The 26,366-nt window shown below is 37.2% G+C and overlaps 1 protein-coding gene across 12 annotated transcripts in view; it reads right to left on the bottom strand.

Moving 5' to 3' along the window:
• ppm1aa (protein phosphatase, Mg2+/Mn2+ dependent, 1Aa) overlaps positions 1 to 26,366 on the bottom strand; it is a 65,475-nt gene that overhangs the window by 13,729 nt on the left and 25,380 nt on the right. For 2 of the 12 annotated variants that reach the window (XM_063046606.1, XM_063046649.1), the window contains 2 exons: positions 25,526 to 25,580; positions 12,025 to 16,970 (listed from right to left, as the gene is read on the bottom strand). In XM_063046606.1, coding sequence (XP_062902676.1) covers positions 16,941 to 16,970; positions 25,526 to 25,580 — 85 coding nt within the window. In that variant the 3' untranslated portion in view covers positions 12,025 to 16,940. Of the gene's footprint in view, positions 1 to 2,763; positions 3,047 to 10,259; positions 11,063 to 12,024; positions 17,046 to 21,280; positions 21,352 to 25,525; positions 25,581 to 26,366 lie in introns of those variants that run through there. The other 10 variants (XM_063046591.1, XM_063046676.1, XR_010017736.1 and 7 more) reach the window with 9 other exon arrangements.

A 26,366-nucleotide genomic window follows, 5' to 3' on the forward strand; every position in this document is an offset into this window, starting at 1 on the left:
TTTATTTATGGCATGTACATTGAAATTTACAGTGAAATCAGATCAGCGAGGATTGTGCTGGGGAGCCTACAAGTGTCGCCATGCTTCCGGCGCCAACAGAGCATGCCCACAGCTCACTCAACCTGACTGTATGTCTATGGAATGTGGGAGGAAACCGAAGCACCTGGAGGAAACCCATGTGGTCATGAGGAAGACGTACAAACTCTTCACAGACGGTGGTGAAACTGAACCTGGTCGCTGGCGCTGTACGCTACCATGGTTAAATGTCAGTTATCAAACTGCCCGATAATCATATTTTGAGACCAACAATTCCTACTTAAAAGCAAAGCAGCATTGCGCCAGTGTATGATTTGCAGCACCATCTCATGTCAATAGCTATATGTTGTTCCAATTTAAAAGTTCATAACAAAGTTTTTGGAACTCCATAATCATTTGGTAGGCATGCATTTGACAGCACCGTTACCCAAATCTGCAATGGCGACTGACCTCAGCTATGTTAACAAGCTTGTTCCAGATTTTGTTGAAATGTGAATGATTTTGAATTAGACAAACCATAAGCAAGTTTTCAGCCTTTTCTTAGCCAGTTATCCATCTCCAAAATGTATGCAAAATTCAATGAGGTTATCTGCAATAAACAAGCTTCCCACCACTCCCATTCCCATGAAAACAGTTCAGTAGCAAACTAACACTCATTCAAATAGGGACATAGGAAGTAGGAATGACTTATTACTCCTGTTCCAGTCCCACCATTTAGTTATGACCTAGTGGTCTTCCCTTTTTTAAAAAAAGATACAGCACAGTAACAGGCCTTACAACCCAATGCGTCCACACCACCCAATCACATCCAAGTGAACAATTAACCTACTAACCTGTACATCTTTTGAAGGTGAGATGAAATTGGAGCACATGGACGAAACCCACACAATCACTGGGAGGACATATAAACTCCTTAGGGAAGGCAGCAGTAATTGAACCCGAGTCGTTAGTGCTGTAACAGCATCATGCCACAATCTTCTACATGGTGGTGTGCTGAGGCAATGGCATCAACACGGGTGAATAAACTGATTAGAAAGGTTGGCTCTGTTATTGGGAGTCAAACTGGACACACTGGAGGCTGTGGTAGAACGAAGGACCCTACGGATAATCCTGGCAACTCTGGACGATGTTTCTCAACCTCTGCATGCCACCTTGTCTGAACGTAGGAATATTTTTAGTAATAGACTAAGACAACTGCGCTGCTCCAAAGGCCACTATATGTGGTCATTCTTACCCTTGGTCATTAGGCTCTATAATGAGATGACCTATAGCTGGGGAAGTGATGACTCCACCTCCCATGAAACTGTTTAAGGTAACTTATTTTTTATTCTTTACTTCTCTTCTAATATTTGTATATCTGTGCACTTGTAATGTTATTGTGACACTAAATTTCCTTTGGGATTAATAAAGTATCTATCCTGCCCCAATTATTCATTTCTAGACAGAGTAAATGGTCTCAATCTTCTCAGAACCTTATGATGTTTAGAATAAATACATTTTTCAGTTTTTCTTTTCTCTCACCCGCCATGCACAATTTTTACAATCCAATCCAATGGGGATGTTAAAGAATCTATAGAATTTTGGAAAGTTAACATGAATTCAGCTGCCATTTCCATAACAATCTGCTTATAATTCTCTGATTTAAATCAGCTTCCAAATTTTATGAGAAAGGAGGATGCCATTTAGACTATTAAGTCCTTTCCAGTTTGCAGAGAAATCCCATTTCCACATTAATTTCTCCCCATCACCTATCCTCCCCACATTCCCATCAACTTCCTCCAGATTCTCTACGTACCTTAAGTGGAAATTTGATGCGGCCAATTAATTTACCAACTTGCAGAGCTTTGAGATGTAGTATAAAACTGAGGCACCCAATGTAAATCTATGCAGTCACAGAAAGAGGGAACATACATAGATACACTGGAAATTAGGGTAGAACCTCATTCACTGGATCTGAGGTTGCAACTCTACTGGACATGCCCAAAGCTGCTTTTTTATTTTAAGAAAATAATTTCAGCCTCTATGATCTCCCTCCATATTGAATTGGTTTACTGTCACATACACTAGCATACAGTGAAAAACTATCTTGCATAGCATTCATATCAATTCTTTATACAGTAATAGTGCATTGAGGTTATGAGGTAAAACAATACTGAGTGCAGTATACGGTGTTACAATACAGAAAGTGCAGTGCAGGCATGCAATAAAATGCAATGTCATAGCGAGATCGACTGTGAGATTAGGCGTCCATTCTTATCATACGAGAGAACTGTTCAATAGTCTTACGACAGAAGGTTAGAAGCCGTCCTTGAACCTCGTGGTTCCAGCTTTCAAGCTTTTATATCTTCTGTCCAATGAGAGGAGAAAAGAGAATGTCCAGGTTGGGTGGGGTTTTTGGTAATACAGGGCATTTTACCGAGACAGTGAGAGGTGCAGATAGAATTCCGAATGGAGGCTAGTTTCTGTGACAGTCAGAAGCAGTTGCCATTGAAAACCATAATGCATCCAGATTAGATTCTTTCAACGGTGAATTGATAAGAAGTATGAGAGTCACAAGGAGCATGGGTCCTGAGGACGTAGAGGTTGGTAAGCGTTTTTTGGCAGTGGTATCACCATGGTTGAACCAGTCCCAGGAACATGAAGCTCTCAACCTTCTTGACCTCAACACTGTTGATGTGAAGAGGAGCAAGGAGCATGTGCTATGTACTCCCTCCCCCCTCCCCCACTGAAGTTCTTTATTTTGCTGACACTGATGGATAGGTAGTTTTCATGACACCATGACATCTGATGCAGTGAGGAATCAAATTCTAGTTCCATTATTCAGCATTATCCATTATTCATTTAATGTTAATTAAAAGTTCCCATTGGTGGACTGGCCCACCTGGCTTGTCAGGCACCTCATGCAGCATCTGTGGAAGAATCTCCTGATGCACCAGTGGTCCTCATCAGTTACCTCAGAAGCTTTTGAACCAGAATCGAAACAAGTCATCTTCAATCCCAAAAGGACTGCCTGTGAAAAAGATGCTCTTGTAATTTTTTTCAATACTTTCTTGCTAGCTTGCGTTCAATCCGCCCTTCTCTTTGTTATGAATTATTTGGTTAGCCTTTTTCCTGTCCTAAAGCTTTTAATCTTTTGGCAAGACTAACCTTAACTTTCAACCTAATACCATTCCCATCTCTTTAGTCATGAAAATATCACTTTCCCCATGGAGTTTTATTTCTTGTAGGTGCAGAATGAGTAAATATATATTTTTAAAATTTGTTATTATTTATCTATCATAACTTTTAATTTCCCATCCACCTAATCAGCCCATCCATCATTCTGAGGCAACTTTCTTTGCAATTCTTGCTGCCGAACTGAGACCTGTCATACTCAAACCTAAAGTCAAAGTCAAGTTTATTGCCAATGCACAAGTACATGCATGCACAGGTGCAATAATAAACTTGCTTGCAGCAGCATTACTGGAACATACCACCATATATTCACAAGCATGAATCTTAAGTTGTGCACATTTTTTTTTACAAGAAATCACAGCTAGAACAAAAATATTCAATTTTAGTGCAAGGTGGTCAAAGTGGCTAAACAGTACCGATGAGGGTTTACCAGTTGGCTCAAAAAACTGAATGGTCGAAGGGAAGTAGCTTGAACCCTAGTGGTGAGAGACTTCAGGCTTCTGTAGCTGTACTCCCCTGCTCAAAAGATGGCATGACATGGATGGCAGGCATTCTTGATGACAGATTTTGCCTTCTTGAAGTAACACCTCCTGTACACATAACTGATGGTGTGGAGAAATGTGCTCATGAAGTAATGGCCACAACCCTGCACAACCGAGTTGCCATACCGGAGCATGATGCAACAAGTCAGAATATTTTCAACAGTACTTCTGTATAATGGCAAACCTAAGAAAGTAGGGAAGCTAGTGAGTTTTCCTTTATGATTGCATCAATGTGTTGGGCTGAGGATAGGTCATCAGATTAACACCCAGAAATTTAAAGATATGTTAAGATGGTGCTGAGAAAAGATGACTTTTCAAATCCTCTTTCCTACAGAACCCTTTGTTTTCAGATGACTAATTTCCTTACTAATCTATTGCTCCAAATGCATTCCACTAATTCATCCTTGAATCTACACCAATTGTGTTTGCCCAGCCCATCTGAACATTTATTTCATATAATTATTCTATCATCCTTGTTTTAGGTTCCCATATTATTGATCAGTAAAGCTCCATGAGGGTTCCTGTAAATATTAGAACATGTGGTTCATTCATTATTGTCCTAATGCCATTCCTGATCAGACTCTCCTGTGCTTTCCTGTTCCAAAATGCAAAATACCCACTAATATTTAATTCCCATCTTTGCCTACAATGCTACACATCTCAATGTTAGTGATAATTCGATCAAACTCATTTATCTCTATTTCTGCCATTAATTTATCTGTATTGCAAATTTATAATTCAGTTAAAGTGAAGACTGAACTTAATTTTATTTCTCCTGATTTTTAAGGTTACAACATTGCAATCTCTTGAGCATTATCACACTCAGCACTTTTTTTTAAAACACATCATTTCAGTTTTTTTTTTGTCATTTTTCAGATTCTGGGCATCACTGGCAAGGACAACAGTTATTCCTTGTTCCTATTCGAACACGAATGACTTACTATTTTGAAACGTGTTTTAATCAAATGGAGTTCCATGAGATTTCACCAAAAAGCATCTTCACTTCACTTTCAGTATTCTAAAGGGGGGACATATTCTCCGCAATTTCCTGGTTTGCTCTTCCATCTCTCTTTTGTCACCCTGAAGCTACAAGATATTCAACATTATCCTTTTACCTATTCTCACTGTTTATGAAATTAGCCTGCAGGACTGGCAGAATCTGTGGATAAAAAACTGATGAAATATTATCAATTTCAAACTTTAACTTTCTCTCCATAGATGCTGTCTAACTTGCCATGACTGCCACCACCCGAAATCTCATAGACTTTCTCTTTCCACCATTGCTGCCTGATCTGCTGAGTATTAACAGCATTTTCAATTTTTAATTGCTGGATTTTCAAGTATTTGTGTTACCAGTTCGGCATTTTAACCAGTGCACCTTTTAGTTATTGTCAATATCTGTGGATTTATTATCCTCAACCTAAAATTACCATTTTCACAGGATGCTTCTTTGCAATCAAACTTTGACATAGCATCTTCTTTAATAAGAAAACTTGCAGATTATTTCATATCCACTATGTTGTAATTATTTTGCCATCAGTGACTGTGTCACTACTGATAGCAGTTCAAAATTCTACTAGCACTGATTAAATTTCTGGCAAAAAGGCAACAACTTCCAGTAGCAGACAGGATACAGTGAATGTCAGCAGTTTTAAAAAAAAGTTTGCTGTTAATTATTTAAAGGCCAGCACATATCTGTTGCAAGATTTACTGACAGATTACATAGAGTCCACTAGTTAAGCCAAGTCTTGCTGAGATTTCCCTTCATTTGTACTGGGAAGATCACCTCTTGATCCTGCAGCTGATTAGGAAGCAGTAGTGAGGTTCAATTTCATTGTATTCAATTTAATCTTTTAAGAATAATTAGAAATTATTTGGTGTTGTTAGTTAATTATTTTACATGTCTGTTATTGTGGAATACCAATTCTTTGTTAAATAGAGGCCAAGAAAAATGCAAAAGTTAAATTCATGCTTCCTTCAAAGTACCTTTTTAGGTTCTGCATTAGTTATCTCAACCATAGTACATAGTTTCAAATCAGCAAGTTGTAGTTCAAAGAGCTCTTCAAAATCTTAAGCATGCAATCTAAACTGATACTAAGCACTATGGGAACTACAAAGCTGTAGTATTTTCGAACATAGAAACCCTACAGAACAATACAGGCCCTTCAGCCCACAATGCTGTGCCGAACATGTACTTACTTTAGAAATTACCTAGGGTTATCCACAGCCCTCTATTTTTCTAAGCTCAGTGTACCTATCCAGGAGTCTCTTAAAAGACCCTATCGTATCCACCTCCACCACCATTGCCAGCAGCCCATTCCATGCCCTTAATATATTATACCATCAGTCAGATGGATTTAATAGACTTAATGATTTTTTCCCCAAAATAAGTCCATTTGGCGCCAGATTCAGAAATTATAACTTGATGAAAAATAATACATTCGTGCCTTAAAGTGGCTGACAAATTTCGCAAAATTGTGACTTAGAATGAAAATTCTTTAAATTGATGTGAACCACTTTAGGTTATTCAGATCATAAAAAGACAGCACACAAAAAAAAACTTCTTGCATTTTCTCCTTTGCTGAATGTTCCAGATATCATAAATAAAAACAGAAAACACTGGAAATACCAGTTTGGGCTACATTTGTGCAGAGATAAAAGGAGTTATGTTTCAGGTCAATGACTTTTTATCAGAACTAGGAAAAGTTAAAAAAACAAAAGAACATTCTAATTTGAAGAGTAGAAGGGCAGAGAGAGCAAAAGAAGTGGTGATGACACAGACTCTGAGGTGGCATTGAAGGTTTGCTAACTACAGATAATTTGTCCAGAGAAAGTGTAAATGACACTGAGGAAAATGAAAAACACAATGCTGGAAAAAGAAACAGAACAATGCATTGCTACAAATCTGAAATAAAAGAAAATGCCAAAAATATTTTAAAATACTTCAGTGGGTCAGTCAGCTGCACAGAGAAAACTTGCCTAATATTACAAGTTAATGAAATGTCATCAGAAATGTCCAACCCAAAAGACCAATTATCCAAAACTATTGAACACAGTGTTCAGACCCAAGAAATATAAAGAGTCTTGCTGAAAGGTGAAGAGCTGGATTCATTAGGACAGGATGAGAGGCCAAAGGCAGAAGTCAGAATGGGGACTGGGATGCAAAAGTCACAGGCATTTGCAAATTGAATGGATGTGTTCTACAAAGCAGTCACTGCATCTGCATTTGAATTTCCAATGTAGAGGTTATCTCATCACATTACAGCACTAAATACTGTAAATTGCATTGGAAGTAACATAAATAGCTCACTGCTTCACCTTGAAATAATAGTTGAGCCTACGAAAATGGGAAGCATAAAGGATCAAAGGACATCAGTTGTACAGAAAAGCAGTGTCAGAAATGGGTGCATAATGATAGAGGCAGAAGAGTTATCTTGAAGAAATGGAGTACAGTACCTTCAGAATGCTGAATGGGGAGCGGATGTATCTTGTAATGGCATTATATTGAAAGTAGCAGATATTATGGAGGGAGACATTCATGTGGAGGGTGCTGGAGTGAATAGTGATAACAAAATAAACTTGCCTCTTGCTCTGGGTGGAAGATAGGACACATAGACATGGTCAGCTAAAAGGCCTGTTTCTATGCTGCGTCATACTGAGATAGACCATATTAAATAGAAATTGGTAGTAAAGGTGATCAAACTCTTATTTCTACATGAAGTCACACCGTCATTCATATACAGGAAAATGCGAGAGGATGTTTCTTTCAAGTTCAAAGGATGCTCAAGGAACTGCACCTATCTTCCAACTAATCATGTTAAACCGCACCCTGCTCAGTAATTGAATTTCCATAATAATACAATTCACTTCCTATCCTTGTGTTTAAAGTTACCACTAGTGCTGGCTGGATTATTTAAACTGTTGCGCAATAACAGTGTTATGTTTGAAAAATAGCTGGAGAATAAAGATAATGAAAAGTCACCACACTGAAAGGAAGAAAATCATCTCTTTTAAAAGCCAGCACTTGCAATTTGTGTAAGATCACCAATCTGTTTGAAATCTGCCTTTCTTCCTTCTTTTCTACAGCTTGATCTGCTTTTATTTCAAATTTCCAACTGTGCTCTTCACTATTTCAATTTCAGCCCTGTTTTTTAAATTGTCTTCATTATCTCCTTGCAGTTACACTCCACTATTTTCTACAATAACAACCCTTCATCACCTTCACTGAGCACTATCACCATTTGCATTAGAAACATAGAAAACCCACAGCACAATACAGACCACAAACAGAAAAGTTGCTGGTGAACGCAGCAGGCCAGGCAGCATCTCTAGGAAGGGGTACAGTCAACATTTCGGGCCGAGACTCTTCATCAGAACTAACAGAAAGAAGTTCTCTTACTAGCTCTTCTTTCAGTTAGTTCTGACTACCCACACGATCAATGCCACTCATCATCTTGATGAGAGACCCTCTCAGACCTTCAGCCTCCATTGATCAGACCCTCTCAGTCTCCATTTTACCACAGTTAACTTCGAACATTCTTTTTCTCAGAAGTCCAAAGGTTTTGCTAGTGCACTGGAAAAAGAGGTGAATTTCACCAGACATGTGCACTTACTGATAGTTGGTTTTCAAATGTGAGAAAAGATCCACGTTGTCCAGAGTCTTATCAAGAACATTTATTACCTGTATCTTGGAGCAGACCTTTGTTTTTAAATATGACATGCAAAATCCTTACCAGTTCAGTGATAATCACTGGCTTGAGGCCTTCAACAGAGATAGAATGTTGACAGAAATGTCAACAACTAAACAACCTCAGATAGTTATTGTGTTTGCATTGTATTTAAAGTAGTTCACCAATTGTATCCCCATGGTGTAAACAGCTCAGATAAGTTACATGGAAGGCAAATAAACCAAAATCTATTCCTATTTTTGATTCAACAGTTAGATATAGATTTATGATCTATGGTGATTTCAACTTTGCATCACCCTTCCATCCTTCAAGAACAACAACTAGGCATATGGAATATGGACCTATGGTCCAACAATGAATTATGGCTAGTATTACACCGGAAGAGAACCATTAATGACTTTCACTGGTTTGTATATACAATTAAAATACAAAATGCTGGTAATAGTATTTTGCAGAGAGAAGCAAAGTTAACATCTTAGGCCAATGACCTAAAGTTAGCACCACTGATAATGACTATAAGGTATAGCAGCAGAATTAGGTAATTCAGCCCATCAAGTCTGCTCTGCATTTCAATTATGGATATTTTTCAACCCCATTCTCACACTTACTCCCCATAACCTTTAACCTCCTTACTAATCAACCATCAACTTATGCCTTAAATACACATTAACGACTTATCCCCCACAGCTATATGTGGCAATGGACTCCATAGATTCACAAATGTCTGGATAAAGTATTTCCTCATTATTCTGAGGCTGTGGCCTCATATCCCAGGTTCTTCTACTAATGGAAACATCCTTTCTATGTCCACTCCGTTCAGGCTTTTCAACATCTGCTAGGTTTCAACGAGATCATAGTTCAAAAGTTCAAAGATCCCCTCAGCCTTCTGAGCACCATTGAGTGCAGACTGAGAGACCTCAAACACCTCATATGTTAAGTCTTTTATTCCTCATAGTGTTCTTGTGAACCTTCTCTGGACCCTCTCCAGGCCCACTGTACCCTTCCTTAGATACATTACCCAAAATTGCTTATAATATTCTAAATATGGTGTGACTAATTCTTTATAAAGCCTCAGCAGTATATTCTTGCTTTTATATTCGCATGCTCTCTAAATGAATGTGAATATTGAGGTTGCCTTTATTATTGACTCAGCCTTGAAGGAATTCTCAACCAAGACTTCCTAGTCCCTTTGCACCTCTGATTTCTGAATTTCCTCTCCATTTAGAAAATAATCTCCATCTTTATTCTTCCTACCAAATTGCATAACCCCGTACTTTCCTCTGCTGCATTCTATCTGCCATTTCTTTGCCCACTCCTAAACTGTCCAAGTCCTTCTGCAGACTCCCTGTCTCCAAAACACTACATGTTTCTCCACCTATACTGGTAGTGTCTACAAACTTGGACATAACATCATCAGTTTCTTCATCCAGATCATTAATGTATAAAATCAAACAGTTGCAGTCCCAACACTGAGCCCTGCAGAACTCCACTGATCACCAACAGCCATCCTGAAAATGATCCCCAAATATTCACTCTCTAATTTCTGCCAAATAAAACGTTATGGATCTTAATGCTTCTGCTTCTCGCTTCATAGATACAGCTTCTCAGAATTTTCAGTTTTTAATTTCAGGTAAATACTATCTTCTAATTTTGTTCTTCTTTGATTAGTGTTCTGGTTCAGATAAAGAATATATATGTTTCCTATGACTCACTATACATCTCTAAGGTGTGGAAAGCAGCCTATAAATAATTCATGATATAAAATGTTCACCAAACCATTCAAGCAATCTTTATATTTTAACATGAGTAAAAACACAATATTATGATGTAGTTGCCTGTCACTTTAATTACTGACACTTCTTCAGCCATATTTGTATTTCAATCTTTCACAATCCACAAACATAGGCAATTTGTTCAATTGACTCCAACACAGTACAAGCTTACAGTTAAAAATTAAATTCACACAATATTTTCTTTGTAGTTGGGATCAGTATATTATACAAAATATACAATTAACAAGCACTTTGTAAACACAACATGATATCTAAGAAAGTTAATAGCTCTGAACAACGTATTAAGTACAGTATTGATAAACATTCTACACACCAATATTTCTAAAGGGATAAAAATTAAATTACGTCTCACCGAAACTATAATCATTCTGTTTGCAAAAGTAAACAATTACTAACATATTTTCCAATGCTGTTATTGTATGACTCAAAAAATGTGAAGGGAAAGGAATGCATGAGGGAATGAAAATCCAGTTGTGTATACGATATTACCTGATAACCAACAATATAAACATACAAGATATTTCTGGGTATTTATGGGGGAAAATTCTGCTAAAATAAGCAAGTTTCAGTTTGAAGTTAATGCTCATCACATAATCCCTTCTTAGAATTGTACCAGGACAGTACCCTCCTAGAATGCAGTAAGGCAAACCGGTGTGAATAGTTACATTTTTGAAAACACAATATAAACAACAGGAGAAGAAAGTCTGAAATTAATTACATAAGATGGCTATAACAATATGTAGAAAAACTGGAAACGTTCAGCAGATCAGGCAGCATCAGTGAAACGGAAAAACGGTCATTGTTTTGTGTCAAGGACCCTTCATCAGCACTGGAAAAGACAGAAGAATGTTTTAAATTTCAGAGAATAAGTGGCATATAATTGGGTGCTCACGATGTGGCCTGACTCTTTTGTAGAAGACTTCTAAGGCTAATGAGTCATTTGTCAATGTACACTGCTGCCCCAATCTTACTCTGATCGTTCACATTCCTCAAATACATCCAGTGTAAACTCAAGAAAAAGAAACTCATCTTCCAACTAGGCATGCTACAAGACTCAGGATTTAATACAAACATTAACAAATTAAGATACACACATTTCCCCCTCTACATTTGTTGTTACACTACGTATCCATTTCATTTTGTTCCAATTGCCAACTTGTAAATAATTGCAACCCCAACAACTTTGTCTGCTGTCCTCTGTAACATAAACTCTTGTTTTCTCACAATTCTCAGTTCTGGCACTGACAAGGCTCCCCACAGATAATGCCTGATCTGCTGAGTGCTTTAGGCATTCTCTTTTTTTCCAGTTTTTTAAAAAATCTTCAAAAACAATGTTTTCTTATTTTTATACGAATGACAATGCTTCAGACCTAAACTTCATTTTATAGAAACTTTGAAACAAAAGATGAGCATTGATTAGAAATGGTTTGCCTTTCTAAATCCACAACCTTCAATGTTGATGTTCTTCCAAATTTTCACAACAATCTCTCCAGTTTGTAGAGAGTTGAAACAGTGAAAATAAGATGAATAAACTGTTCCCTGGCTTGCAGCCATGTAGATCTATCAATTATAACTGACATTTTGATAGCCAACTCTGCCACCTTCATCAGGGATGATGCCTGGACATTTCTAGTCCAGTGGTATTTATATCCCTGTAGTTCATCCCTCCAATCAGTTTTCTGTTCTCACCTTGTTTACAATCAAATTCCAGTTCTTACTTAGAGCAAGAACTTTGTCTTTGTTAAAAATACTTTTCTCTAGTTTTATTTCAATGGCATCTTTTATCAGGTGGTCCCAAAAGCCATTGGCATAGCACAGTAGTTTCGTGCCATCGAAGTCAATCCTATGGCTACCGTGAATGCAATGTTCTGTTACGTTTTAGCGTTCACAGGATTCCCTGTCAGTGCAGAGTTGTGTACCGGCCAGATGGGGGACACAGTGGAAATCCACATCAAGGAGCACAGGAGGTGTACCCGTTTGGGTTAACCAGAGAAATCGGTGTAGCAAAACATTGTCTATGGAGGTTCTCAGTCATCTAGGTCATTGTATATCAAAGTAAATCAAGGCAACTGAACTTGCTGTGTTGTATAAAAGATGTTTTGCCACTCATCCAAGAGGCTTCTTCAGTTCTGATCCATGGTGGGAAGTTTTCTGGTTTATAAACTCTATGAGTTCATTAAAGGTATAGCAATCACATGACAGTCGTTAAAAGTCATTGAGGTAATGAGAGGGTCATTAGTCTTATCTTTGCATGAATGAAGGTGTGAACTGTTCTGGAGATGCCAGGGTAGAGATGTTAAGACTGCATTGTAACGAGCTGCTAGGTGGTGTTGTACCCTGCCCCTGTTCAGTGATGGGTTTTCCAGTTTGACAAAGATGGCTTCGTTAATGCCTCTTTCAACTTTGTTATAGCAGAACATTGCATTCGCAATGGCCATAAGATTGACTTTGACAACACAAAACTACTGTGCCATGCTAACGGCTTTTGCGACCACCTGGTAAAGGAAGCCACTGAAATAAGAATAGAGGAAAAGAATTTTAACAAGCACAAAGGTCTCGCTCTAAGAGCTGGCATTCGATTGTAACAAGGTGTGAGAGCGGAAACCTGATTGGATGAGGACTAACCAATCAGGAGGGACAGACTATGGAGGGAAATAATACCACCACACTAGACATGCCCAGCCATCATCTCTGATGAAGATGGCAGAGTTGGTCATCGAAACAGTTATAACCAATACCTCTAACTCTCTGGAAGCCCGAGAAGAGTTTATTCGTCATGTATGCCGGGAAAGCACTAATCCTTTTTCAGAAAAAATAAAGAGTTATAATTCAATGGCAAGTGGCCAAATGGTTAAGGCATTCGACTAGCGACCTGAAGATCATGAGTTTGAGCCCCTGCCGAGGCAGCGTGTTGTGTCCTTGAGCAAGGCACTTAACCACACAGTGCTCTGCGACGACACTGGTGCTAAGCTGTATTGGCCCTTGCCCTCCCCTTGGACAACATCGGTGTCGTGGAGAGCAGCATGGCAACTACCGGTCTTCCATACAACCTTGCTCAGGCCTGCGCCCTGTAGAGTGAAGACTTTCCAGGCGCAGATCCATGGTCTCGCAAGACTAACGGATGCCTTTTTAAATTCAATGGCAATAGTGACTCTAATTAGTTTATCAAAATATATTTAAACTAGTTTTAACTGAAACATAGCAGCAATATCGTGAATAAAACAGGCTTGAAAAAGTCAAATGATATCTTGAATATCTCTACTAATGACACTGACCAGAATTTCCGAATTTGTCACATTGTACAATGGGCAGCTCACTTGGGAGATACCCATTACAAAATTCAACCTTAATCTAATTTTAATTTGAAATCTGAAGTTGAAAAGTGTAAAGGATCAAAATTCATAAAAGCTAGGGCTGGAATTTTTCAGTTTTAAGTACAAAAAGCAAAAAAATCACCCTAAACCCCACTGTGATTTTTCCCACAAATGATAACACCTCACACCAGCACAGGAACAATCTGGAATTTATACTTGTTTCCAGAAAGTTGCACATGATTTCTAAACACATGGATTATCCAGTATGTCCCTGGTCAGAGGTCTTGTGATGGAAAAAAACAGAAGAGTAAAAGTGGAGACTTCAATGGTTTGAAAGAACAAAATGAGTACAATAATATTAGAGAAAATGAAGTGGTTGAATAATGAAGAATTTCACTCCAAAGTTGTATCACCTTACATAAACCATGAATGGCCTCCAGTATTCAACCAAGCAGCAACTGTCGCAGTGAACAAAACACATCAGAACATTGTAACTAACAGGATTACTTTCAATGCTAATGTCATTTCCTGGCATGTTAGTAAATAAACTCGCTTCAGTTCCTCTGCTTATTTGAACAAATTGCAAAGATAAATAACCTCCTTACCTTCTTAAAAGAAGTTAAGGCCAATCTTCATATGCACATTCCTCTAAAATAGGTCCAAGAAGATTTCAAATCCAATCATTATTATTAGTCAGAGACGTAAAGTTCATTTATCTTATTCACTTAATTTTTCATTCAATCCATGAATTTTAACCAATTTTGAAATTGAAAAATGGAAAAAAATGCAAAAAGCATGTCATCACTGAGTCAATACTAAAAACAAAAAATTCCAGCCCAGCAATAACTAACTCTAGGATATACAATTATTCCCAAGCCATTGGAATTAATAAAACCTGTGCAATATCCTTTTAGTTTATTTAAAAAATTTGTAAGATCAGTATCAACCATCCTTGTCTTAAAACTTGTGTTCTACCTAAGGGAGCATTTCATATAAATAGCTTATAGACACCTTTTAATTTTTCGTACAAAACAATTAAATATTACTTCAGGAGTAATGTTTATTATCCCAAGTCTATAACTACAAATTGCACAAATAAAATAATGAACCTACTGAAATCACAATATTGTGAAAAGGCAATTTGTTACTTGGGGTGGCTGCTCTAACAACATACTACTAGATTCAATTTAATTAGAGAGACTGAGTTTAATAGCCTATTCAAATTCATCACAGTAATGGGGAAAAACTGTCAAGTCCACACTATGCAGAATTACTCTGGCATTACTGGCTGTTGTTGAAAATTACATGGATTTGAAAATCCTGTAATGCCTTACAATAAACATGCATCTGGACCACACAACTTAAGGAAAAATGAGAGAGGGATTAAAATGTCACTTCTAAAGCAACTTCAATTAATAATTTGACAATATATGCTCTATGAAGTTTCAACACTTAGGGAGGAAAATTTATGCATTTCAGCACATTTTTCTTTGCAACTTATTGCAAAATTATAGCCACCATGATAAAAAGTTAAAATAAACATCCTCAAGACTGATTACTGAGTCTTTCATAACAAGATATCACTACTCTAAAAATACATTAAAAATAAAGCCTTTTTTTAAATCATCTTTAGAATTCCAATCTGCTTAAACTCTGTATAATACAAATTTCAAGAATTACAAAAAGAAATTTGCTTTGAATAGATCAAAGGAATCCAATGCACAAGATACAAAGACTATGAATAAAATTGGAAGCTCATTTGATTGTCGCATTATACTTTAAATTGGTTATTTTTTGTGTATATAATCCATTCTTGAAATAATACATTCTTTTCCATTTACTTAAATCAGAAAACTCTCCAAGTCGTTTACTGTCACTGCACAATTTAACAACCAAACAATTAAAATCTACATGCCCCCAGGACAATGGATTTAAATAACACTTCCCACTTGAAATATTTTTCATCGGCCTTTGCTTTATTCTCTATTTTTGGAAAATAGTTAATAAATGGTTTCAAATGAGAAAGTAATCCTGTTACCAAATTTTGATAATCGAGCATTAAATACAAATAAACTTAGCAGCAGCATTGAAATATCTGTTCTGTGAATTACTTGGAAGATAAAGCAAGCTAGCCTGTGCTAATCCTGAAGTGTCATTTGTCCTTTACCGATACACTAAAGACTACTATAGTATATCCTGCTATGGGTTCTTAGCCATCATTATAGAAATAGAAGTAATTTAATAGTGTGCAATATTTCTCATTCCTGCTGATTTTATAAAGGCACTTCCACCACTGTATTGGAAAAATAACCAGATTAAAAGATTAATCTGATGATTGATGAAACTAAAGCCTATTCAGTACTTTGAATTATCCTAAGAAAATATTTCATTTCCTATCCTTGTGTTTGTAAACTTCCATCCAGTGCTGACTGAATCATTCAAGCCAATAACAGTACCAGAATTATTATTCATTAAAAATAGGTGGAGAATAAAGACATAATGGAAGACCATTTCATATTGAAAGAAAGAGGACAGGACCCAGTGACTCTATTACTACAACCAGCATACTTCATCAGTTATTACTATCATACTGATTTGATAACTTGGCCGAAGATAAACAAATGATTAAGCCTCTCAAGTAACATTAACTACTTAACAATTTACATAGATGGGAAGATGTCAGAGAAGCACTAAAGCATTGTATTTTATAACTAAATGGTGATACAATGTTGTGCAAGTCTTGTACATAACGAATTTTCCACAGATCACTCTGCCACTTAAAAAGAAAATCAACTTTGCTAATTGCTACAAAATTAGAAATATACCAATGTGTAATGACCAATAAATCACTTTGCACAAAAGGATAGTGTCAGCTTTTAAAAAGTCCACAGTAATGTTATGATACAAGTGTGATCCATAATATAATCAATAAATGAGATGAGCATTTACAAGTTCACTGTTAGTCAAATCGATTCAATGTTGTGAAGAGTCAGATGCAAGATTCTTCTTGATTGATTCTTCTTTTGAGTGATTGGATACTCAACCATTACTATGTCAGATAGGGACATCAAGTCTTCTATGCAATACACTTTTAAAAGAGGTCATATTCCACTAAATAGATCTCTTTTTTTAAAAAGACATAATTGCACTTCCATGTTAATGCGATTAAATCAAAACTGCCCAATTTGTAGTAAGAATAATTCAATCATGCATATTTTCAGCCACCAAACAAATCACATTCTTGCTGAATCATTGCTGGTTACTGAATTTTGGTATTGCATTAGCATCCTTTTTGAACTCTTCTCACAATATTGAACAACCTTTTGAAGACCCGTGATTCATGGATACTTGATGGCCTTGCTTGTGGATGTATGCAATCATCCTGGTTGGCTGCTACCGCCTGTCATCTGGGAATGACGACTCCTTGATAAAGAGAAGAAGTATAACCCTTTAAAGTCTGGACTGCCCAAAAATGCAGAAATTTCTAGACAATCCAGACTGCAAAGAGTTAATCGTAATAATTTTGATTGAATTTAATTGCTTTTAGTTAATGAGCAAACAATACTTTCATAGCAGTTGCATATATACAGATCTGTATATATCTGTGTGTATATATCCTACAGATTCTATTTTTGCTTTTATGATCATTTATTCCAGAGTAGTGTGATCAAATTAAAAGCAAGAGAATTGAAGGTTGCTGTTTAAAATTCAACATTTCAAAAACATTAGTTTTTAGCACAATATGAGTTTAATGGTGATTAATGAAATCTTAAATTCACACATAATTTCAGAGACAAGAAAACTGAAAACTACTGCAGAAACATTCCTAGGAGTGGTAGAGTGGAAAAACCATTAAAAAACAGTAAAATTTTATTGCTAATTTAATATTCAAATCACTAACTCGATAATTACTTGGTTAACAATATTAATTTGTAATTTTTCTGATTGAGAAAATGGCAGAGGAACATCAAATTTTCCATCACTACATGATATATTACACTCTAGGATACAAGTGAAGGATCACTTCAAATGCTTTTTTTAAAACGTTGTGGCATTTTGCAAATTAGACATGATTTGAAATGGAATGCTCAGAGAGCCGTCACAACTATGTTAAAGACAAATTACACCCAACCAATTTGACAGGATTTTAAAAATGAAATAAGAGCAGGTTGATGAGGGAAACATATTTGATAAGGTGCCACATCATAGGTTTGACATCAAGATTAAAGCCCATGGACTAACAGCACAAATAGAAAATAGATTAATGAAGAAAAGTACCAAAGTACTTTTTTTTAAACTGGAGGAAAGGCGTACAGTTGAATTACCCTACAGGTCAACTGTAAAACCAATGCTTTTCCAAAAAGTACATCTATGTATGACTTTAGCACAAGAGATTCTATAGTTGCTGGAAGTCCAGAGCACCACACACAAAATGCTGGAGGAACTCAGCAGGCTAGGCAGCATCTATACACACAAATGCAGGAAGAACTCAGCAGGTATGTATGTATGTATACCAGTACAGGGAACAATTTGCAAATACACAGATTAAAAGGCATAATAAACTGTGAGAAGGATAGTAATTAGTGGAATTGGGCAAAACTAGATGATTTAGTTTTAAAAGGGTACAAGAACAGAGAGATCTGGAGGTAAATGTGCAAATTTCGTAGAAAGAGGCACACTGAAAAAGTAGTACAAAGTTAATTGAGTTTATTATCATATGACCAAGTACATTTCTGTATGGGCCAGTGGAAAACTTACATCATCATTACAGGCACATAGCATCATTAGGAAAAGAAACTGTAGTTATCAGAATGAAAAGAATATGCAAGATTCTGGGGAGGGCAGGCAGGTGGGACTAGACAGATTCCTTTTACAAAGAATTAGCTTGGACATGAACCAATGGCTAATGTAATTTTAACATTGTGATATTGTTCCACTTAATTGAGTCAGCATGATATGTTCAGTGTAGTACTTTAAATATTCTAGCAGCATGAGTATTTATTTAATAAATGTTCCACGTCTTTAACCGCAGGTGACAATCGTTAATATAATACAATCAAAGGATAACGCTCAAACATAGGAAAGTCTGCAGGTGCTGGATATCCAAAGCAACACACATAAGATGCTGGAAGAGCTCAGCATATCAGCCAGCATCTACAGAAAAGAATAAATAGTTGACGTTTCAAGCAAAACCCATCTTCAGGACTGAGTAGGGGGCAGATGAAAGAATAAAAAAGGGAGGGGAGGGGAAGAGGAAGAGGCTAGCTGGAATGTGATAGGTGAAGCCAGATGGGTGGGAAAGGTCAAGAGCTGGAGAAGAAAGAAACTTTCTCACTGTTTCCACTGTTACCATCAGGTAGGAAATATAGAAGCCTGAATGCACACACTCAGCAATTCAGGAACTGCTTCTGCCCCTCTGCCATTCGATTCCTAAATGGACTTTGAAGCTTTGGACACTACCTCACTTTTTCAATATACAGTATTTCTGTTTTGCACATTTAAAAAAATCTATTCAATATATGTAATTGATCTACTTGTTTATTTATTATCATGTTTTATTTCATTTATTTTTTTTTCCTCTCTCTCTCTGCTAGATTATCTATTGCATTGAACTGCTGCTGCTAAGTTAACAAATTTCACGTCACATGCCGGTGATAATAAACCTGATTCTGATAGGAGAGGAGAGAGGACAATAGGAGAAAGGGAAGGAATCCAGGGAGAAGTAATAGGCAGGTGAGAAGTGGTGAAAGGTCAGATTGGGGAATGTGGGGGGAGAGGGGGGAGAATTTGTTCACTGGAAGAAGAAATCGATATTCATGCCATTAGATTGGAGGCTACCCAGACAGAATATAAGGAATATAAGGTATTGCTCCTCCTTCCGGAGCTTGGGCTCTCATCTTGGCTCAAGAGGAGGCTATGGATTGACATGTTGGAACGGGAATGGGAACCAGAATTAAAATGTTTGGCCACTGGGAAATCCCGCTTGTGGCAGATAGTGCAGAAGTGCTTGACAAAGTGGTCCCCCAGCTTGTGACAAGTCTCACCAATGTAGAAAATGCTGCATTGGGATCACCAGATATAGATTCGCAGGTGAATTGTTGCCTGACTGTTTGGGGGTCCCTGAATGAAGGTGGGGAAGGAGGCGGTTGGGCAGGTGTAGCACTTGAGCTGCTTGCACGGGTAAGTGCTTAGTGGGGAGGGACGAATGGACAAGAGAATCGCGGAGGGAGCAATCCCTGTGGAATGTGATGGGGTAAAGATATGTTTAATAGTAGGATCATGCTCTCAGGATGCTTAAGGCCAGTAGAAACATAGCCCAATCTGATTTGGTGGTATCATTCTCCACTCAATGTGGACATTTACATATTCAAGGATTATTTTTTATTTGAAGAGATGGTGCAGGAGATAATTGCTTTTGTACTTCAAAGACAATGGTACATTCTATGAAATGATTATCAAGTACATAATAATGACCTAATTGGAGCTATTTAATGCAACCAATCCTGACATTTTCATCCAATACATGTCAATATCAGCTTTTGTTTATCCTTCCTCTTTTATTGTTCAACTTCAAGCCCTTACCTACTTTATACATTTCTCCATATCAGTCTCTAGTTTTCTGCAGAAATGGAGTATAGGACCACTGGCTCCTATCACTTAAACTACTAATTTCCTCATGTATTCTGTCTCTTTTGCATTTACTCTAAATCATTTCATGTTCATCAGAGAGCTTCTAAGTCTAAAATGTCCATCTTCTTCCTTGGTTGGGGCTTTCTCTTACCAACCATGCATAAAGCCCTTGCACATGCTGTATATTCTTCATTCTATATCTGCTCATACAAATGCCAAATCTTGCTTCAATTCAATTTCCATTTAGTCTCTGGCACTTCAATGAATAATTTTGCTCTCAGGATTCCATATATTATACGTCCTGTGCAAAAGTCTTAGACACATACATACAGCTAAGGTGCCCAAGACTTTTGTACAGTACTGTAGTAAATGTATTGCACTGTACTGCTGCAAAAAAACTAATTTCAGGACATGTAAGTGATGGGTTTCTACTGTGGACTGAGAGTGTGAAGGGGGCAGGGAGAGGAGAATCATGGTTGGGAAAAGGGGAAGGGAGAGGGGAGGGAGCGGGAAGCACCAGAGACATTCTATTATGATCAATAAACTAATGTTTGGAATTAAATGATCTTGCCTGGTGTCTTAAAGCTGGGTGTGTCTGCACCCATGCCACACCCCCACCCCGGCACTTCTCCCGTGCCAACGGTCCCACAACCCTCCCATGGCGCTCCACCCTCGCCATTCCCATCATCCTTTGTTCTCACCAGATTTACAAACTGACTCTCCACTTCATGTTGACAAATATAGTACTGTGCAAAAGATATTTAATAAAATTTAGGAATTTATGTACAGAACATACTCCAGCAGGAAATTTCAGACTAGTTTGATGTCCTATTCCTAATTGGGACTCATAATTAAATTTTTATTCCAATTCAAAATGAAGTCAGTGATCATATTCACTCAAACAAATTCAAAATAATCATCAGAAACTGTGTCTCTGCTTAGATTCTAGGACCCCCAGTTGGAACAATAACAATAGAACTTTAACTAATTTTTCTAATCCATCCATATTCAAACCTGAAAAAAATTGATCGAAACAAGATATTATTTTAATATTACATTTTACATCATTCACATAGGTATATTTCCAAGAAATGTTCCATGAAGCAGGTCAGGCGACAGTTCCCTTGGTGGGTAAGCCTTGCAGAAACAGTGACCACAATTCTCAGACCACAGCCTAAGACAAGGATAGGAGCAGATGGCATGGAAAGTATTTAATTGGGGAAATTATGATGCTATTTGACAAAAATTGTGAGTATAAATTAGAAAAGGATATACTCAGGGAAATGCAGAATGGAAATGAAGACATTAATCAGATATTTTGTCTTCAATTTGTCTCATTGAAGCAGGGAAAGAAAGCAGGGTGAGGCAACCATGGTTGATAAGAGATGTGGAATGTTTTGTAAAGAAGTAAAAGGAAGCTTACTTAAGGTTTAGGAAACAAGAATAAGTCAGGGCTCTAGAGAGTTACAAGGTAGCTAGGAATGAGCTTAAGAATGGACTTAGGAGAGCCAGAAGAGCACATGAGAAGGTATTAGCAAGTAGGAATAAGGAACATCCCAAGTGGCTCTACATGCATGTGATAATAGAAGAATGATTAGACCGATCAGAAATAGAAGAGAAAATGTGTCTGGAGTCGGAAGCAGTAGGGGAGGTCCTTTATAAATACTTTGCTTCAGTGTTCATCAGTGAGAGGGACCTTGACATTTGTGAGGACAGTGTGAAACAGGTCAATATGTTCGAATATGTCAATGTTAAGAAAGAGGATGTGCTGGAACCTTTGGAAAACATTAGGATAGATAAGTCACTGGAGCCAGATGGGATATATCCCAGGATACTATGGGAAGTGGGGGATGAGATCGCTATGCCTTTGGCGATGATCATCTCTGTGTCGTCACTGGCCACATAAGTAGTACCCGACGACTGGAGGGTGGCAAATATTATTCCTTTGTTCAAGAATAGGTGTAGGGATAACCCTGGGAATTACAGACCAGTGTGTCTTCCTATAGTGGTAGGCAAATAATTGAAGAAGTTTCTTAGAGACAGGATTTAAAGGCATTTGGAAAAGGAAGGTCTGATTAGGGATAGTCAGCATGGCTTTGTGAGGGGCAGCATGCGTGTCACCTCACAAGCTGATTAAACTCTGAGGATGGGACAATGCACATTAAAGGCAGAGCAGTGGATGTGAGTATATGGATTTTAGTAAGGTAAAATTGGATATGGTTTCCATGGTGGACTTATTCATAAAGTCAGGAGGCATGGGGTCCAGGGATAATTGCTTGTGAGGATTTAGAATTGGGTTGTCTACAGAAGGCAGAGGTTGGCTGTAGATACAGCGTATTCTGCCTGGAGGTGGTGACCAATGGAGTTTTTGGCAGTGTAGAAGAACAGAGGGATCTTGGGGCCCATGTCCATAGATCCCTCAGTTAACAGGGTGGCCTTCATTAGTTGGCGGATTGAGTTTAAGAGTCGTGAGGTAACGTGGCAGCTCTATCAGACCTGGTAAATCCACACAGTGTTCAGTTCTGGTCACCTCATTATAGGAAGGATGTAGAAGCTTTAGTTTGTGCAGAGGAGATTTACCACGATGCTGCCTGGATTAAAGAGCTTGTCTTTTGAGGTGAGGCTGAGTGAATTAGAGTTTCTCTTTTTGGAATGAAGGAGGATGAGAGGTGACTTGACAGAGGTACCAGATGGTAAGAGGCACAGATCGAATGGATAGCAGAGACTTTTCCCTAGGGTGGAAATTGTTACTACCAGGGGTCATGGTTTTAAGGTGACTGGACAAAAACTTAGAGAGTGTGGCAGAGGTGTTTTTTTTTAAAACACAGAGTGGTGAGTGCATGTAACATCCTGTCAGTGGTGGTGGTAGAGGCAGATACATTGGTGACATTTAAGAAACTCTTAGAGACACATGGACGTTAGAAAAAAAATGAAAGGCTATGTAGGAGGGAAGGATTAGATCGATCTTAGTGTGGGTTAAAGCATAACATTGTGGGCCAAAGGCCTGTACTGTGGCGTTCTATGTCTTATGTTCTAAATGTGAAAGTATTATGGCACCTGGTATTTATTTTCAGCATATTTAACTTCCACTTCAAAAATTATTGAATAGGTGTAAGAAACAGCATTGTAGAGCATGGGAACAGGCCCTATGATCCAATTTTCCCATGCCAACACCCATGCAGACTCATTTCCCTGCATTTTGTCCATTTCACTAATCCTGCCAGTCTTTCCCTTCACATTAACAGGAACATGTTGCAGAGACATTCAGCAAATAGAAAGGGAACTGTTAGAAATTAAGGTTCCTTTTGGAACTAACATCACAAGGAGTCCAAAAAACAGAGTTTTACAAATTTAAGAAAAAGTTAAAGATCAAGAGCTTGAAAGCTGTAATATCTGGTTTACTTTCAACAGCAGATGCTAATGAATTCCAAAAGTAGAAGATAATGTATCTAAGTGTGTAGTTGGGCAAATGCTCCAGAAAGAAGGTATTTAGCATCCAGGAGCACAGAAGTCAGTTCTGGGAAGGACTGCGAAAAGCCACATAGGTGAAACCTATGTTTTCATTGGTTGTTAACTCCTACTAAAGGAGGAGATAAATTTGGCATTGCACAGGGATGATGCAATATAGAGGAGGAATAAGGCACATTAAAAGTAAAGAATGATAAACAACAATAGAACAAATAACAGCATTAAGGCAGTAAAACAGATAGAGGACAAAACAAATCGATAATGTTAAAAACATGGAAAATGCTTAAAACACTCAGCAGGACAGACAGCACTAATTGAAAGAGAAACATAATTTTTGAGTTCAGGGATCCTTCATCAACTTACCTGACAAGAAATGAACTGTTTCACTTTCCACTAATGCTCCCTGACCTAGTAAGTGTTTCTAACAGTTTTTTGTTTTTATTTTACATTTCCGGGACATGTGTTCTTTTTTAACCAGGACACAACAACATTACACATGGTTGAATTGTTTCTTGAAGTCAAGGGTAAGCACACCCACCTTGCCTCTGCAACTAATCTCTTGTGGACCAACACTGTTAAGAGGTCAGGATCTAAATGACACTAGATATGGGAAAAGCACCAGCAGGCCGAAAATGTAACAACCCTTTTTAAAAAGATCAAGTAGAACTAACCTAACAATCATTGGCTATTGTGAAGAAGGATTGCCACAAAGGGATTTGATGAAGTATCACATAATGGTTTTACTGAGTGTATCATCCACTTAAATACTTTGTAGTGTGGTCACTGTTGCAACGTAAAAAACATTATACAATTTACAAATAGCAAACTACCCACAAACAGCTGTGTAACTATGACCAGAAATTTTGATTTACTTATTATATTATCTAAGGGATAATACAAAATATATCTGAAAAATCCCCTACATTTCTTCCTAATGCCTGAGAAAGCAAATGGCTTTAATTTAATGACCAACTGAAAAAAGGCACCTTCAACAATGAAAGTGCAATTTTTCACCTGGTCCTGAAATTAAGGAGACTCCTCACATCAACTTAGATTTTTGTGTCCAACTTTTTTTTTCCTGAAAGATGGGAAATATGTAGGGGAATCCTCCAAGTGTCAAAATTCAGATCCTATTTTATATATTTTATCAGTGTTCTGAAGTAAAGAGAACTCTTAAAGTGGTTAGCTGAGTTCAACTGCAGTGTTGTTTGTAATTATCAGTACAGATATACGAAGAATCATGAGGCATTAGGGTGGAGCAGGGTAGATTCACTACCATGAAGCAGGTAGAAAGGAACTCAGCTATTTGAAGAGCATGGATAAGCTAGCATTGTTTTCTTCATAGCAGAGAAGCTTAAGGGGAGATCATAAGGTGCATTATAAAATGGGGTGAATTTTATGGGGTCAGTAGTTAGAGGGTATAGATTAAAAATAATTGGTAAAATAACTGAGAGAATAAATGAGAAGGTTATGATCTAGATCATAACACTGATGTTATTAGATTCCATAAGAAGGTATCTAAATTCCTGTGGAGTCAAGTTGAGAACTTGAGAAATATTTTGCAAGTTTATATGGAAAAAGCTAGGACAAACAGGAACAATTCTTTCAAAACATCAGCACCTGTAGGCTAAATGGTCTCTTCCATGCTATAATATTTGACAATATAGAATTTAATTTCAATAAATGTTATATAATGTTATCTTTTTACAATATAGAATATCTACTAATGATGCCTTTTCAGTCCAGAAATGGCACATTAATAACAAATATTTAGAATTCCTGGCTTGGCATAATGTTACTGGCTTCTATTGATTCTACAAATACAACAAACTTTAATTACTTTAAACTACTTATACTAAAAGTATAGTACAGTTACTCACACCATCAGCCCTACAAGGATTCAGTCTGTGGTAAACTGCTTCAATAACACTCCGCCTAAAGAAAATAAAAACAGAAGTTTTTCATGTATGCATTCAAGTTGATGGTGACTTAAAATAGCCATCAGTAAAATTAAAAGTGTTTATGTTACAAAATGATTAACATTTCATTTTTTAAAATAAATTAAGCATTAAATAATTACCACTTTTTAATAATTTACTATTCAAATTGTAAATTTGAAAGAAAAGATAGCAGTATTCCACATGATGGCATGCTCAGCCCTATTAAATATTTGCATCACCCTTCCCCCCAATTCAATAATATTAAAATTACTTCATTTCCAGAAAAGCTTAAAATAACAAATTGAGTACCACCTTTGTTAGAATTCTAAACTGTGTAATGATATGAAAAATTATGAAATGCTTAAATAGGGTAGATAGCCAGAGCCAGCTTCCAGTGATAGGATGCCTAAAACTAAAAGACATAGGTTTAAAGTGAAAGGGAGGTGGTTTAAGAGATCTGAGGGGTAAATGTTTCATACAGCATCTGGAATGAGCTGCCAGATGAAGTGGTTGCAGAAATAATAACATTTAAGAGGCATCTTGACCATTACTTGAACAAGTTGGGCATAGAGGGATACAAAATTAATGCAGGTAAGCAGAAGTAGTATAGATGGTTCACATAGATGCAGTGGGCTAAAAAGCCTATTTTTATGGCTCTAATTTATAAAATTCATAACGTTATTTACCAAATACTAGGTAACCATCAGTTCTTTAAAAAAAATAGTAACTGAAAGAGCTACTTACGGTACTTTTAATCATCACAGGACCTGTATAAATAAGC

This window comes from Mobula hypostoma, chromosome 1 (assembly GCF_963921235.1).
Source record: "Mobula hypostoma chromosome 1, sMobHyp1.1, whole genome shotgun sequence".
In the NCBI taxonomy this organism is placed as follows: domain Eukaryota; kingdom Metazoa; phylum Chordata; class Chondrichthyes; order Myliobatiformes; family Myliobatidae; genus Mobula; species Mobula hypostoma.